Source organism: Artibeus jamaicensis, unplaced genomic scaffold (genome assembly GCF_021234435.1).
Source record: "Artibeus jamaicensis isolate MK-2021 breed Jamaican fruit bat unplaced genomic scaffold, CSHL_Jam_final scaffold_474, whole genome shotgun sequence".
Classification (NCBI taxonomy): Eukaryota; Metazoa; Chordata; class Mammalia; order Chiroptera; family Phyllostomidae; genus Artibeus; species Artibeus jamaicensis.
The window spans coordinates 47,055,581-47,072,327 of NW_026522046.1; the positions used below are offsets into that span (position 1 = coordinate 47,055,581).

Consider the following 16,747-nt stretch of genomic DNA (forward strand, 5'->3'; position numbering starts at 1 on the left):
CACAGATTGAACGCATTCCAAATCGCAAACTAGGTGAACACCGAGCACCCGCTGCCCCTTGAGGAAAAACGCGTTCTGTTTACATACACGTGGCCACCGGCCCGGCAGACCCCGCACCCCGAAGCCTCTGCACCGGGTGCGTCAAACCTCAAACCGCAAACTTGACCCAGACCCAGCGCCTGAGATGAGAGTGCCCAGCGAAGGCCCACAGAAGCTGTGTCTTGGCGGATGCGAGATCTCGTGGGTTCCTGCTGCCAGAAAACTCCAGGGCTTACCAAACCCTGCGGCAAGGTAACAAGGTAGACCTTTCAGAAAGCTCTTTCTCTAAGTTAACGAGAGATCCCAAGAATGTAAGAAAGTATCTGCACATTGTGCGCCAAGGCCCTGCCTGCTCCAGGCTCCCTGCAGCTGTGCTTCTCGGGCTCGATGCAGGCGGGGGGTCATGGGGGGGGGCGGCTGTGAATACACAGCCTCCGATTCGGGCTTCTGGGTGGAGCCCTGGATGCTGGTTCCCGCCAGGTCCCTGGTGACACCCTCGCTGCTCACCTGAGCCCCACCCCACCCCCATCCCCCCAACCCCACCCAGAGCAGGGAAGCTGTGAAACTCTAATATGTGAAACACAGATCCCCAAACAAGTTTTCATATCATTCCACAGCCTTCGTTGGATGAGTTGCTTTTTTCCTTTTCTGCTTGTTTTTCAATCCTATTTCCCCACAGAGCATCTTCATCCAGGGAAAGCTTAAGAAAAAGAAATGCTGAAACTCTTGTCCGGCTGTAAAAGAAATCCTTGTGGCAACTTAAACTTTTGTTACACACTCGTACCTGGGGGAGGGAGAGACGTGTGTTTGAGGCCGGTGTGCCCCGCAGCGGACGCCATCATGGGGTCCAGGAAGGTCTCTGGGAAGGAAGACCTTCCAGAGAGGGGCCTGCGGGACCCTCTGCTATTCAAAACCAAAATCGGGTCTCGGTCTTTCTTGACACCCTGGCAGCTGTGTCATGGTTTAATATCCGTCACTGAGGCCATCGTCTGCGTGACACAGAGGTTTCTGGAGGGTGCCTGTGGGGGAGCGCAGAGATTTAGAAAACTGCGGGAAGTGTGGCATGGAGAATCGGGCAGAATGGCGTCCTGGGATTTCAGACTGCACCCGGTGTTTGGGGGACCCTCTTTGGGGTCCATTTTCTGACCAGACTCTGCTTTGGAATGAACACGTTCGGGGCCAGTGCTCGGTAATCGCGGAATGAAGACGCCCAGCAGGGAATGTTTTCACTGGACCGGCTGCACACAGAACTCCGCGCGTTAATTATACGGTTATGCAACTGTGCATCTTTCCACCTCTGCCGGTATTTTTATAGAACCATTAAAAGTGGCACCTGAGCTTACCCTCCCCCGCCCCACAGTGACATGTGGAAGCTGCAGCCAATCTGAGCGAGGATGAACACTACTGTCCAAAGGCTTGGCAAAGCCACAATCGGCCGCAGCCACTCGGGGATAGCTCCCAAGGCCGCAGCCCAGGCTCTGAGTCACTTGCGGGAAACAGGGCCCAGGGTGTGGGCCACTGCACAAACTTCCAGGCTCCTAACCGGCCCCAGCTCGCCGAGCACTGAGTGCTCTCTGGGCGGCACCTCGATGACATACGTGTCTTTTTGCCTTGGCCCCCTGAGGAAGTGGTAAGGCCAAGTTCACCAGCAACCGGCTGAGTCTTTACTTGCTGTCATGACTCGGGGGCGGCCCAAAAAGGCTCCAACTGTCACCTCCCCAAGCTGTGAACTTCTGCTGTGGCTGCAGTAGCAGATAAACCAAAGGAAGACGGCACTGGCCGGTGGCCAGGCCTGCACACTCTGCCCCCTGGTGCCCCATCGAAGCCCCAGCCTGGGCGATGACAAACAATCGCAGCACAAGGCGAGGCCTCAGCAAACCCCAGCCTGACCCACAGACATCTTTAAATCGACTGGTTCTACGAACACTCCCCTGGGAAGGAGAGATGGCCAGCTGTAACTAAGCCAGCAGGGACAAGCTGGGAATTGGAGCAGCTAGCTAACACACCCAACCCCCCAACCCCCGCGCATCTGGACACCTAAGGCCGAAAGCATCAGGGGGTTTCTAGAACGAAGCATGAGAAACATTTCTCCGCATCGCCACTTGCATTGCTCAGTCATTAGTAAGGCTGAGCTGTCGCAGAGGTGGCAGCTGCGTGGCCGAGCGTTCAGCTGTCAGGGCCCTCCCAGGGAGGGGTGAGCGAAGAGGAGCAGGGACACACTGTGGCGAGGAGCCTGAACCTGGCTTTCTCGGGGACCAAAGCGTGCAGCGTCCCAGCCACGTGCGTGACCCGTGGACGTCAATGAACGTGGTGAGACAAACTCACAGGACGATTCTTGCTCATGTTCATAAGGTGTTGACACTGGACGAGCTAACTTAGCACAAGTCTGGGAGAAAGCAGACTCTTGAGTTTCAATTCCTGCTTTAGTCAAAACAGGCCTGAGCAGGAGTCCTGCCTGTGTGCGCCCTGGCAGCTGCACCTGTGCCGTTTGCCCTCCAGCTTGTCACCTCTGTGGATGTGGGCGTGGGCAAGACAGCGTGGAGGGGACAAAGCTGAGGGGTGTGCTGGCCAGGCGTCCCGCGTGCCTTTGCGTGTGCCGCAGAGCCGCCCACAGGCTAGGGTCAGCTCCTCAGAGGCCCCCATCTCACGGTTTCTCTGGGGGTGTGGGGGAGACCCTCCGTGTCCAGAGCACCGTGGAGGATGCACGAGGAGCCCAGCACAGCACAGCAATTCATTAGGAAAGGACAGTCTCACTTGATCTTGGAACTCTGGTCCGTGGGCAGGAAACAGGAAGGAATGCGTGTGCCCAGAGTGGCATGCCCACACGCAAAAGTCTCCCGTGTTTGGCACCTCCAAACAGGCCTGTCTCCTCGCTACTGCAGAGGACGAGCTAGATCATGCCTCCCGTCAATGCCCCAGGAAGGGCTTGCTCGGGGGAGGCCTCTCTGCTCCCCCCACCTGCTGCGCGCCAGCCCTCTAATGCTCGCTGGGCGGGTGCGGCTCCCCACGGCGCCGCTGAGCATTACCCCCAGTGTGACTCGGCGCTGGCGGCTCTGAGTGGAACAGAGGAAGGCGAGGCGAGACCTCTCACAGGTGAAAGCAGAAGACAAGTTTGTGTGTAGCCGCTGCCCTTGCCCCAAAGGCGACACTTCACTGTCTTTTCCTTTAGCTTCCTAATTTGAATGTGGTGCATGTGTGTGTGTGTGCGCAGGAGAGAACTATGATTTTTATTCCTCCTCTTAGGAGCCATAAAACCATGTCATTTTTTTCTATTAAAATGGTCTTTGCATCCCAAAATTGGAATATTTTCCCTCTTTTAGGCTTTAAAATTCTGGTGAGTTGCTAGAGCCTTTTAGGGCTCAGACTCTCACCAAAACATTTCCTTTCGCGTGTTCTCCCTGCAAAGTCTCGCGCGGTCTCACGCCGCCTTTGCCGGGGGCTGACTCCCCCTGCGCCCACGGCCAGCGCCCCCAGCGAAGGCACCCACACCCTCTCTGAGCAGCAGCCTGGTACCAGGGCAGAATTACTATCGAATAAGCAGCAAGGAAATCTTAATCAAAACAATCAGTACTTCCCCAAACCACAAATAACAACAGCAGGACTCCTGTCGCCCTGCATCAGCAAAGACCATTGAGAGAATGGGAGACTGAGTCACTTTTTGCTACAGTCGCTCACTCACAAGGTCTCCTCGGCTGTTTTCTTGCACAGCCACGAGGTGGGGGTGGGGGTGGGGGTGGGGGGGCAGCAGGAGGCAGGTGGAGGGGAAGAAGGGCATTGCTCAGAAAGTAAAAAAAAAAAATTTGACCTCATTGAAGTCACATGATTGGCAAGAACCAATTAAGAGGAGCTCTGGAAAGGGGAACAGTTAAATTTGTAATTTGGGTTGTGTGAAAACTTCTTTGGGCCCATAAACAACCACAGAACCACAAGTGGGGTAGGCTGGCAGTGCCGGGAGGCGACGCCGGCACAGTGGTCAGCAGGCAGGACGAATCAGAAGGGCTGCAAACCACAGGGTTTCGCAGGGCGGTGAACATCACCAGCCCACAGCCAAGAAAGACACCGCTTTTTTTTTAATCTTTAACAATTTGAATATTTGTTTTCGCAAAGGTACATTTTTCATGGGACTCGGGGAGCCCCAGAGGCATCGAGGGAAAAAAAAATGAAAGAGATGCAGGGAGCCGTGGCTGGGGGCGAGGTTCAAACAATGACCTTTCTTGGTTTTTCGCTCCTAAGGTAAGAAGAAATCAGTGACTCCCCCGCCTTCAGAAGAGGGTGCGTTTTCAGGAGGAGGCCATGGCTTCAGACAGCATATTTGAGTCATTTCCTTCGTATCCACAGTGCTTCATGAGAGGTGAGTACACACTGGTCTTTTAAATCTGCTTTTGCTCGGCTTTGCAGAGAATGTTGTAACTCAGTGCATTTAGCCGGCTGGTTCCCTGTCTGTCTGGTGGGAGGAATTCAAACGCAGGCTTATGATTACAAGGCTATTGGATTACTTATTCATCAGACGACAGCTCTTCAGAAACGTCTGAATAAATAGTTAAGCTGTTGAAGTGTTAGTCGGTGTGTGAGAACTCTGGCAAGTGCAAGTAAGCCGGCCTGCCCCTGGTTGGAGCCCTGCAGATGGCAAAGCTTGTGCGGAGCTCTCTGGGTTTCGTTTTTGCTCCCTCTTGCCCGGAGTGACGGCAGCTGAGTTATCCTGAGCCCAGCGTGCTCTGTGGCCCACAGTCCAGCCTGCCCGGGACTCAGAACTGCCTGCAGCGCCAGCCAGCAGGGCTGTGCCAGCCTGGGGCAGAGGCTTGCAGACGTGCATGAGACCAGCCAGGGCCATCAGGGCCAGAGTGGCCGCTTTGTGGTGCCCGGGATGCAGAGCTCGCAGGGGCCGGGCTGACGGAGCCGGGCGGAAAGCGCCGGGCTGCGGTTGTGTGTTGTTCCTTGTGGTCTCAGTGCAGAGGCAGCCGGCATCTTTCAAGACAGAAAGGAAGCAAGTCGTGGTGCAGGGAGACTTCTCTCACAAAGAGCAAGAAAGATGTTTCCTAAGTCAGGCGTTGTCAGCCTTCGGTTGCTAGATCGCAGGCTTCCTGAGTGGGACAGCTGGTGTGGCAAACCTGTTTCTGTCCTCGCAGCCAGCCCCCCGAAATGGGCAGTGCAGAAGAGGTGAGCTGTGAGTGGGAGCTGGTGTGTGCACGCTCACTCGGTGTGTCTTTGGTGAGAAAAGAGAGCTGTGCTAAAACCGGTAAAAATGTCACCAAGTCCTCGCAGAGTGTCAGGGCCTGCACGCCGACCAGTGGGCGCCAAGTGTGGCTGGATGGGCCAGCAGAGCCGGGGCAACGCGGATGGGCGAGGGGGTCATTCATTCTCTGGCTACGACCTCCCGAGTGCACCCAGATAGTGTCTGTGACTCATGACTTATTCATTCGGCCCAGAGAGCCAGAGAATGCAGAGGGCTGCTGGCCGCTTCGTCACGCCCGGCGCTGCTGTGAGTGCCACTGAGCTTCTGTGTCTCGGGGCCCTTGCAATTCAAACCCTTGGCCCAGGTGTGTGTGCACACGTGTGCGTGCGTGCGTGCACGCGCACCTGCGTGCGCTGGGGGTGGCGGGGGAGGGGGTGGGAGTCTCAGGAGAAAGGGAAGAAAGCAAGTCATTAACCGACTCAAAGCTCCAAATTAAAGGGTTTTCAAAGGCTTCTTTACTGGCAGCTGAGGACATGTTAGTGAAGTTGAGTCACGCGCTGTGAGTGAGTCACACAAGCGGCCCCTCCCCTGCTGCATTTCCTCTGGGCCGCTAACGAGTGAAGGAAGCAATATCGGCAGAATAACAGTAAAGAGACCTTCCTGCCTCAACTCGCTTTTCGTAACCCCGGTGCCCAGCGACGGTCTCCTGGTCCACTGACCCAGGAAGGCGGAGTCAGGGAATTGCAAACGCGTCCCTGGGCAGTGGGTTGGATTTCGGGCTGGGGTGCAGGCCTGCGTCTACCCTCACGGGTCAGACAGCAGAGATATGAGGGGACCCAGGCACCTGCACAGGCGCAAGGAAAGATGGGGGGCTGACGCCTATCCCATCCCAAAAGGGCTCATGACTGAAGGTGTTTTCATTTCATAGTCACAGAAAAGGCACTCGGGGCCTTTGACTGTCTCTACCAGGATGGTACAACGTGGAGTTTAATTTCAGAGGACCACAGTGGAGTCTTGGCAATGTCCCTGTTAAGTGCCTCAAGGTGACCCGTGGACAGGGCGGTTTCCATTGTCTGGATGTGCACCACTCCCTCAAGCTGAGGAGGTGACAGATGTCACTCCTGAGGGGACCCTTTGGGCATTGCCTCAGCGCTGGAGGCCGGCACCGTCCCCATGCTCTGCTGCACAGGGTCCTCCCTGAATCCGAACCCCGTGTCCACAGCCCAGCCACCAGCATGCCGGCACCATCCCCTTTTCTGTCACCCGTCATTCATAGCATGTGCTCCCTCCCAGCTGCCAGCATGAGCAGGAGGGGAAAACACCTGGTTTTCTCCCCAGGGTGGCACTGTATCAGTCCCTGCCCTTCTCACCAAAGGAAGCCCAGAGCTCACGGCTGGTGAGGTGCCCCTGTGGAAATTGGGGGGAAGGGGAGGCGTAGGCCCAGCCTCTGTGATACAGTCTGAGAGGCCGGCATGCAAAGCGAGTGTGGTCTACCACAGTGCACACCGCACGGCGCTCTCGCTGCGTCCGCAGAGGCCAGGAGATAAGAGGAAACCGAAATTCCCTGGAACGATCCCTCTGGCTTCGCACCACGAGGCTCTTGCTGAACCCCCCACTTTTGTCCCCTCTCGAGGTGCAGCAGAAGGTGCATCTTGTCCCCCCAAAGACTGCAGTAGGTGTGGGGAGGAAAACAGCGGCACAGGCATGTTTCTGCAGAATGCCTCAGATAGCCTTGTTCTTAGAAGTGGCTTAGTGGTCTCTGCAAAGCCTGAATGCTAATATGCCTCCGGGTTCCTAGAACCACAGGTAAAAATCTCGGCGGGGCTGACGTGCCGCCACCGCCGGCTCAGAGGCGTCCCTCAAAGGGAATGCCGGAGAGCAGACGAGGCCGAGTGTGGGAAGCGGGCCTCTCCGCAAGATCGGGCTGCCCGCATTTGCAGAAATACGTTTACGAAGGCACTTCTAGCTCAACTGAAGGCTTAAGATGACAGAAAAATGTAGATAAACCTGCGTATTGTGCACGGGGTGAAATCTGCATTACGTTCATCGGGCCGCCTGAACCGTGCTCCACGGCCTGGGCGGCTCCAGACGGAAAGGTGCCGTCTCGCAATTCTGGAGCCCAGATGTCTTAGCCAGGGCCCTGACGCTGCTGTGTCGCAGTGGAGGCTGCGAGGGGTTGAGAAGCTTGGCTTCTTCTGGGGCCTCTTTTCCCTGTGTCTAACCTCCTCTTCTGGTGGGGACACCCAGTGGCGTCGAATCAGGGGCCATGCTAGTGGCTTCGCTTAATGACCCCTGTAAAAAGCCCATCCCTAAAGGTGGTCACATTCTGCCACGCTAGGAGTTAGGACTTCAACACGTCGATTTAGGGGTGGGCACAGCCCGATCCAAAGCAGGCTGTCTGCGCCATCCCGAGTGCCCCCGGCCCTCAGGGCCGCTGTGCTTTCCCGGGGTGCTGTCCTGAAGGTGGAGGGTCAGACCCCAGCCCCCCGTGATGTGGGGCCTCGCATTCTGACACTTCCCACCAGTTTGGGAACTAATAAAAAAAAGGTGTTTAAAAACCTATCTAAACTCATAACAATACCCTTTGCCATGTACCTCTACACACTAAGAAACCTTTGAAAATGACAAAGCAATTTGGAAATGCTTGAGTTTTAAAAGAACAAAAAGCCGCCCCCAAAAGAAGCCACCGCCTTGGCTCTACTTCCTCCAGCGACATTGTCCCTGTGATTCAGAACCCTCCCAAGATGCACTGTGCCGCCGGGGCAGGGTGTGGGGCGCTGGGGAGGGGCACGGGAAGCCTCGCACCTGCGCCCACACCCAGGGCAGCAGCCACAGTGAGCAGCCAGGTGCGGGGCGTCTTCCGAGGGGGCCGCTGACCCAGGAACCAAAGGGCAGGACCCCTTGAGAGCTGCTGGAAGCGAAGAGCAGCCAGGAGGCCCCTCTGCTTGGAGCACGTCCGAAACGAGTGCTCTGCAAAGGCCCGCCCTGTGGCTGAGACAGAGAGGCCGGGGCGCACACTGGGGCCGAGGGGGCTCCGGGGCCCCTGCCCACAAAGAGACTGTCCCAGGGAGACCAGGACTGGGTGGATGTCCATCCGAGGGTAGAGCCGGGCGTTCACGAGAGTGGCCACCACTCGCAAAGGGCCAGCAGAGGGGGGCAGCCAGTGCGGGGGCAGCAACAGACAGCACGGTGACGCCTTCTCGTGCTTGTCCGGTCTCCCGGCTCTAGTCAAACAGCACCTCGTGGCTTCCCACTTGGGCCTCAGTGTCGTCTGCAGTAGCTGTCATTGAAGTGGCCATGCAGACAGACTGCAGAGCCTGCGTTGGGTGCTTCTCAGGGTCATGACCACGGGGCAGTACCGGTCAGCCTGGGCTCCCAGGGCTCCACTCTCCGAGAGGGTGCTCCGTCAGACTCCGTCTGTGCCGGGAAGGGAGAGGCCGCAGGGCCCGGGGGGACCACGGGGAGGCCCCCTGGAGGAGGCGACACAGGGTTGGGGAAGGAGATGGTGTGACGGGTGGACACCAGAGGACAGGGAGGGGGGTTCTTGAGGTGGGAGGACAGCATGGGCGGGAAGTCGGGCAGCAGGGACCCCGGTGGGACACGGGCAGGTGGTGAGGAAATCCACGCACGTGATGGCTTTTCGACTTCTTGTGTCTGCGAAGAAGAGAGGGAAGGAGAGAGGCCCAGGGGGCAGCTCCGCAAGCTCAGCTTCCACGTATTGGAGCTCGTTGGGGTGCACGGAGCTCGTTGGGGTACACAGAGCTCGTTGGGGTGCACCATGGCAGCAGCCTTCACAGGTGCCTCTCGGGTCGGGAGTCGCAGAGAAGCTTCTTTTCCTGAGGGCCCTTCTCAGGCAAAAAGCCACCTCGCCTGCTGAACCACACGCAGCTTCTCCGGGCACTGCAGGGGGGCGTCTCCACGCTCACCTTCGGACCAGGTGCCCAGTCAAAGCCGGGAGATGCGGGTGGCCCGGGCGGCTCATCTCGCTGGGGAGGGGGCAGAGGCCGGTACAGGAGACTCAGGAGCACTTTCCAACTTCTCGGGCAACTTCCAGTGACCTAGCTGAGTCACTCGATGCCTCCAGGTCTCACTTCAGTTCTGTAAAATGGGCCAGCAACGTTCTAGAGGAGCTCGCCTCGGAACGAGAGTTCCGTCCAGGGCGCTGAATGCTGCGTGGCGCCTCGCAGAGCGGCGCCCTGAACCACACCGCCTGTGTCTTAGTTTGGTGGGAGCCACCCACTTCTACTCTGTCATGTTCTGATGGGAACTGGTCTCCCCCGCAATCCACACGCAGATGCAGAGGGTTTTCCCACATCATCTCAAAAGCTTGCTTCCAAATTCTGTTCTGAGGACTCTGCAGAAGCTGCTCTGGGGCCTGAACAGATGTTAACCTCTGCGAAACACTCCTGCCACTCTTGTCCCTGCATGTGTCTCATCCTGCGTCCTGGGTGCCACCAGTCCCCGACGTCAGCCGTTTTCTGAGTAAAATGGGCCCAAGCAGTGTGTCTTCCTTGGCGTATTTTCTCCTAAAACAGGGCAGTCCTAGCACTCCAGAGCAGTAGGAAGGGGGCCTTTTCCTTCCCAGCTTTGTGGGCTGTGAGCATTGTCAGGAAGTGCTATAAGGGGACACGGCAGTGGGGGGGGGGGTCCCTGAATACCAAGCAGCCCAGCAGCTCATGGACAGGCCTGCGGCTCCCACAGGCTTCCCCGTGTTCACTTCCAGAACCCCTGCCCGTCCCCCTCCCCTGCCCTGGTGATGCTTAGTGATACCTGAGAAGGAAGGAAGCAGCCAATCGGGAGACATGCACCCTGTGGCCAGATGAGAACCAAAATGCTGCGTCATGACGGTGGTGTACCGAGCGTGCAGCTCACCGGTGAGAGCCACATTGGCCGCACAAAAGGGAAGACCTGACTCCCGTGGCCCGCACAGCCGGCCCGGCCTGGGCCGTGTGACCGGCCGTCCCTGGCCGGTACAGTGCTCTTGGGTGGGAGTCCAGCGTGCCGAGCCTGTGGCCAAGACACCTGCAGCTCGGATCCGTCCAGGCAGGAAGGAGGTGGAGGCCTCTGGGCCTGCCCCTGGTTGGGCCCTGTCTTTTTACTCAGGAAAAGCAGCCCTTCTCTGCAATCTGTCCTCCATGGCTCCTGGGCCAGAGCCATGGCACAAGGCGCTGGCTGGAAGGTGCCCAGGACAATGGGGTTGTTTAGCTCACAGAGTAGAGGAACTTGGAGGGAAGGGCGGCTGGGAATGGATGTCCAGTGACTGGGTGCAGCCGCAGCAGTGATGGCAGACACAGTCCCCAGGCGGACGGTGGTGTCCGGTGGTGTTTTGTCTCTGGTTTCCTGTGTTAGCCGCACTCTGAAAACACAGGCAGAGAAACTCCGTGTCTCTCCTTCAGTCCTTCTCGGAAGTTGCGGATGAACCTGGGAGGGTGGGGAGGGCGATATTTACCCCCGATTCACCGAGAACAGGCTGGAGACAAGATGGGGGGCAGGGAGCCGGCTACCCGGGTGCCACCGTCATGCCTCCGTGCCGCGTCAACGCCCAGGTAGCGCTGGGCTCTCTCACCGTGTGAGGAAAGCGACACAGCCTCCTCTCAACCGCGTGTTGCTCAGGCGCGCGCCGCCGCCCTGGCCGTGGGCCACACATGTCAGTGCGTGACCAGAAGCGGTTCCTTTCCGTCGCTCCCTCATCCTTTCAAATTCTCAAAACCTTGTGGCCCAACACCTTCAAAGGTTTTTTTAAGGGGAATTCTTCTCTACAGACTTTCTCAAGCAAAACTTTCTTTTCCGTTGCCCTCCTTGAGTGTATCTGACACTGTCTTATCTCAGAGAGAGACACGGCCATCAGATGACAGCGCCAGTGCAGGTGAGGGGACACTCCTGCACACCTGGCATTTCTGCAAGTTACAGATGATCCCTGCTTCGTAATGACCGGCCCTGTCTGCTCCCTGAGTCTGGATGCAGACCTGTCTCTCTGCAAGCCAATGCTTTATTCAAAATTAAAAAACAAAAATGACTGCTTCGCTTTCCCCAGAAGTAAGAAAGATGTCAATTTTTCGCTCTGTTTTGATGCCAGGCTGGTGTGCATCAGAGAACCGTAGACTTTGTATGTGACCCCGCCTCCCGGTTCAGGGTCCCGGGGTGTCTATTTTCAGATGCACTTCCCTGTAAGCCGTGAGCTCCCCCAGACATTGTAGGGGCCCCAACAGTCTCCAAAAGTAGAAACCTCAGTCAGTGAGTCGGGCGTGTTCAGTGGCTCTGCCCGCGTGGACACTGGGACTCCTTCCTGTCAACCTGGCCCCGTGCTCCCTGGCTCTGAGCCAGGCCTGGACCTGTCCGGCCGTACGCGCACACGCCTGGGGAGAGAAGCACCGGCTCTGTCGCTCAGCAGAGCTTCTGCCCCCTGGTCTTTGCCAGCCCCTCTGATGTGCTCACTGAAAGAGGACCGTGACCCCTAGAAAGAAAACAGCTCGGAGATTCGCCTCAAAGCTGAATTGCTTCTGAAAATGTGTAAGACTTCAGATTTTTTTTTTTAGTAGATCCTAAAGAAAGATCTAGAAAACATCACAGTAGTCAGCTTGCCAGACAGGGCTCCGTGAGTAAGAGCAAAGAGCAGGGGGACCTGGTTCCCTGCTCCCCGGGCGAGGTTTTTAAGGAAGGCTGGGCGTGTGCTCAGAGCACCCCTCTCTCTCAGGACTCAGTGTGGGAGCGAAAAAGGTGACCGTGTGAAGCCTTCGGTGTTTATGTTCTATCACAGCCACAGGAGTGTTCAAAGGGCAACGCAGATTAACTAAAAGCCCTGGTTGGGGGCCATTTTCCAGCAGCAGCTCACACGCCAACCGCAGTTCGCCGCTCTTTATTACCCGGCTGCTGTTTGCACTTTGAACACCGTGCACCCAGCCACCTGCAGGCTGCATCTGGGCAGCCCCTCACCTCGCCAACAGTCACCGCTGAACTTGACACCAACCCACTTGGCAAGTCTGTAATTTATAAAATCTGAAAGCACATGTGTGCACCAACCCACCCGAGGGTCTGGCAGGACTGCAGGGAAGGGGAAGCCCATCCCTCCCTCCCTCCCTCCCTCTCTCTCTCTCTCGCCCCAGCCCTTTCCAGCCCTGGCATGCGTCCACAGCGGGAAGGAATGAGGAGGGATGACACCGGGGTGACAGGCAGGAGCGGAGACTCACTCGGCTCTTGCGTTACGGCTGTGTACGTGGCACACCACGGCTGCGCCCTCCGAGCCCTAGAGGAGCGGAGCAACGATTAAACTGCCTTCCCCAAGGTTGAGGGCTGCGGAGGGTGTGGAGTTCTATAAAGAAGTACAAACGGCAACAATGGGGATTCTGTTCACCTGCCAGTCACCCTACATCATTAGTTCACATTTAAAAAAATAAACAGAGCAACACCGCCCCTGCGCTGCCCTCTGGGTTGTGCGCGGAACAAAGAGATAATTGTGTGGGAGGGGTGGGTGAATCTGTGTAAACAGCAAGTGAACTATGAGACATTGTCCCGTTTCGTACTTTCGAAGTTATCCGTGTGGGTGTGTTTTCTCTATATAGTTATATATAGTTTTATATACTGCAGTTGGCATCCGAAACCATATAACTTTATATATACATAAAGTTTTATACATGTAGAAGTTTCTGGGGTTTTGCCTGGAGTGAGCTTATACCTCTCCCTGATTCGGGGAACCAGACACGGTCACTTGTCCCAGGCGCCTCAGCTCGTCAGTCCCAGAACCAGAACCAGAACCTGGGTCATCTCTGCTCTTGCCTCCTAGTGTTTTGCTGACACTAGGTGGCGGATGCCACGCGGGCAGCTAAGTCACTAGCAGACAGCACCACCCTGCCGGGCCAACTGCGGTCTCTGTGGGCAAACATGGCGTACAGCCACCGGCACGGAGCCTGCCGCCTTCGCAGCTCCCGGCTCCACCTGCCTCCGCCACCCCGCTGGGTTCCCGGCTGGTCTTACCCGTACACCCAGCGCTGCTCTCGCTAAGCACCTGCCACGGGCGGCCACACCCCTTAGGCAATTGTATGGTTAACCAGGTTGGTTTTGAGGAGCATCTCTGGGGAAATCTGAACGGCCAGATAGCCACAAACGTGCCTGTTCATGCGGAGGGGTGCAGGGGCGGCCTCGGCCGAGGCGGTGGCCTCCAGAGGAGCCCTGGGACACGGGACAGCGCTGTCATTGTGCAAGATGGGGACCCGCAGAGACAGGTCCTCACAGGACCTCTGAAAAAGCTCTCCCGCTCAGAAGTGATCTCCGCAGGAGAAATGAAGGGCTCTCTCCCCCTCCTTCCTCCCCCCCCGCCTCTCTCTCACGCATACAGCCCAGCATTCAGAACCCACATGCCTTAGGCCTTAGAGGGCCCAGTGGGGTCTCTTCCCACGAGGCACTGAATGTGAGAAAGCTGTTTCCGGGTGGAGCGGGAACTGCTGAGTGTCGGGCACTGATTTCCAAACTGCTTTGGTCACGTCGCAGGAAGTAAAAGGTATTTGGCATGGCTCCCCCACCCGTGAGCGTTCATTTATATATAAATTACACGCCTGCCCTGCTCAGTGATACAACATAATGACAGCAAGCACACGATAAAACACATTCCAAAAATGGAACTTAGGATACAAACTAAAAACGCGACTTGTGATTCCTCCCCCTCCCGCCCACGAACCCCTGGGCCTGACTCAGGACGTCCCCAGGCCCTGCGAGTGTCTCTCTTGCTGACAGGGCCTCAGCCACGAGCAGCGGCCCTTTAGTCCTTCACCGGGAGGCTCCAGTCGATGCTGACATGCAAACTTCACTCCACCCCCAGTGTGTCCGGGGCCACCGTGTCCTGGGGTCCTGGCCTGCGAGCTGCCCGTTAGGGGAACAGGCCTGACCGGAGCAGGGTGGCAGGAAGCAGGGAGCCCAGGGCCATGGGTGGGCTCAGGCGCTGGGTTTCTCCCCATCACCTGCGCTGCTCCGTGTGAACCTGAGCCGTTCACCCGCCCTTGCAGATCTGCAGGCCTCCCGCCTGTAAAGCGGCCCCTGCTCTGGATGGCTCGTCAGGACCTAAGGGGACAGCTAGGAGCAGTGGGCACAGAGAGGAAGGCACTGAGTAAAAGCAGCTCTGGTTGCATAGGACAGAGTCTGGGGACAGTGAGGAGCCCCTCGGAGCCCAGAACGCGCCCCTGAGGCCTAGCTCGAAGCCCAGCGGGTGTCATGGTGGAAAGCTGGGTCTGCTTCCCCACCAGGCAGTGGCGCAGATGCGGGCTCTGTGCCCCTGGCGGAGGGCTGAGCTTGCTAATATTAAAAGTGGTCACAGTAACACTAATGTTTGTTGAGCACATAATACATGCAAGGCGCCAGCACGATGCTGGTTTCCTGCGTCACTTGTTAACATCCTTCTCCAGAAGCTGGGGCAGGTGCTCTCGTGGCGGACCCCGGGCACCGAGGGCATCGCGGCCGGCAGAGGTGGGGCCAACCTGCCTGAGGTGGGGCTGCTAAGAGGCGAGGGCACCAGGTCCCCCTGGAGGTGTCTATGTGCAGGGCCCGCTGTCACCGCAGGAAGGAGAGGGGGTTGCGCCGTTCTCTTAGTTCGACTCATGAGAGGGTTGAGCCACGTGGAGGTAGAGACCTTCGAGTCCCCTGTACAGCAGGTGACACCGTGTGGGGAGAGCTGAACCTCAGGTGGCCTCAAGCCTGGGCACTGTGCAGTGTGCTGGGCTGCCTGCGTGGCTATGGGTACATCTGGTGGCCTTAGGTCCCCACCATCAGTGTTGATACCACCCCTCCCCCGGAGCTGTCCCCCTCAGGGGACATTCACATGTCCCCAGGACAACCCCAAGGGACACTTCTTTCAGCTTGTGGTGTTCAGACTGGAGCAAGCTTCAGAATCCTGTTCCCAAAATGATATGAGGTGCTGCTGGCTTGGCAGGGTTGGGGGGACCGAGGCAAACCCTCTCCTCCCAGCCAGTCGGTCTGAGAGTCCCTCAGAGGTGACAGAGCATGAGACAGCGAGGCACTTCCTGAAAAAACCCTACAGAGGGCTCACCCTCAGGGCCGTGTAAGGCTGACCCTGTGATGACGTGGCCGTGGAAGACAGCACCTCCTGAAATGTCATGCCCCAGCTGTCTCCTGTCCCATCCCAGTCCGTGTCCTAGACCCAGGTACTGGAGGACTCACGGACAACCCCACAGGTAACCACGGCCTTCCCGCCCAAGTTCATCCTTCTGGGCGTCCCCGGGGGGGCCAGCAGTGTGGCAACACCAACCCCAGCCAGGGAGGTGCCGGCAAGTGCTCATGCTGGTCACTCCTGTGGTCGGGATACAAATTCTGCCAGAAGCAGATGAGTCCACTGTGGTGGCAGGAGGTGACCTCAGTCCCACCGCACACAGGACCCTCCACACTGCCACGGGCTGGGTGCACAGCAGGACACCCACTCCCTGGTGAGCCTCCGAGAACAGCCCCCCATGCTTCTGCAGAAGTCCGCCACTCACAGTCTAGCAACTCATCCCACTGCTTCGGGCAAGTAGCTGGCTGTGAGGTTTTCCTTTCCCTCTCTTTAACCTCATTTGTGAAAAAGGCACTTTTCATCTGACTATTCGACAGCCAGTCGCCACAGCAAGTTCCTCGCCTCTCTCCTTGGGCTCCACGTGGCCCAGGGACAGTAATTCATGGCGTTTCCCCCAAGGCCAGCTCCCAGCCAGCAAAGCCCCTACTCACCGAGAAGGCAGAGGCCTGGCCAGCCTCTAATTGTTACGATGCAAACATCTTAATGGGAACAAATTAAAAGGTGCTCAAGCTAATTATGCTCTGCAATAAAAAATAATAATAAACTAATACAGCTCCTTTGGAAAGGCCATTTTGTGTAACCTCAGCAGAGTCGCTTTCCTTCTGGGAGTGGACAAGTGACGGGAAGCAGAGGCCCCACACTGTTTGCTGGAGGTTATACTTTGGGGATCCCTGTGACTCAGAAAAGGCCCTTTTCATGCTTCTGTGTCCACCCCGGGCCGGGCCCACCCCAGCCCCACCTGCGGAACCACTCCCATGTTCCCGGGGTGACCCCCACTTGACCTTCAGTCAGGCCTCGGTCTTTTGGAGGAGTCCCGCACCCTAACCCAGGCTGACAGGCCAGGACGGCCTCTCTCACAGGTGCTTCCAGCCTCTTGGTGGGGCAGGTTTCACCTCAAGGACGTCAGTTTAGGATCAAACGTGTCATTTACAAAGACTGCGCAGTCTGAAGGAGCAGAGAGTGGAGAGGGGCCCCTGGCATCTGTCACCACGGGTGAGCCTGGACCCCTTGGTTGCCTGGGCCCCTTGAGGGGTTCTCACCTGGGACTCAACCCCCAGGGAGGGGAGGGGAGAGGGAGGGAGGGAGAGAGGCTGGGCCCACCCCAGCAGGCTCAGGGCGGCAGCCAGCATGAGTCCTTCACACTGTTCTGGGGAGGATCCTGGTTTCTTCATTAAAGGTAGGCAATGATTAACTTACTTTGTTGCTTATAAATAAAGACAAGAAAGACCAATCTTGGCCAAGGGCTGCCAGGGCACCGGGCA

At 57.5% G+C, this 16,747-nt stretch overlaps 1 protein-coding gene across 4 annotated transcripts in view; it reads left to right on the forward strand.

Moving 5' to 3' along the window:
• The first annotated feature begins 3,936 nt into the window (after positions 1-3,936).
• Positions 3,937-16,747, forward strand: part of RUNX1 (RUNX family transcription factor 1) — a 202,437-nt gene continuing 189,626 nt past the window's right edge. For 3 of the 4 annotated variants that reach the window (XM_037127183.2, XM_037127186.2, XM_037127184.2), the window contains exons 1-2: positions 3,937-4,146; positions 4,273-4,390. In XM_037127183.2, coding sequence (XP_036983078.1) covers positions 4,333-4,390 — 58 coding nt within the window. In that variant the 5' untranslated portion in view covers positions 3,937-4,146; positions 4,273-4,332. Of the gene's footprint in view, positions 4,147-4,181; positions 4,391-16,747 lie in introns of those variants that run through there. The other variant, XM_053658054.1, reaches the window with a different exon arrangement.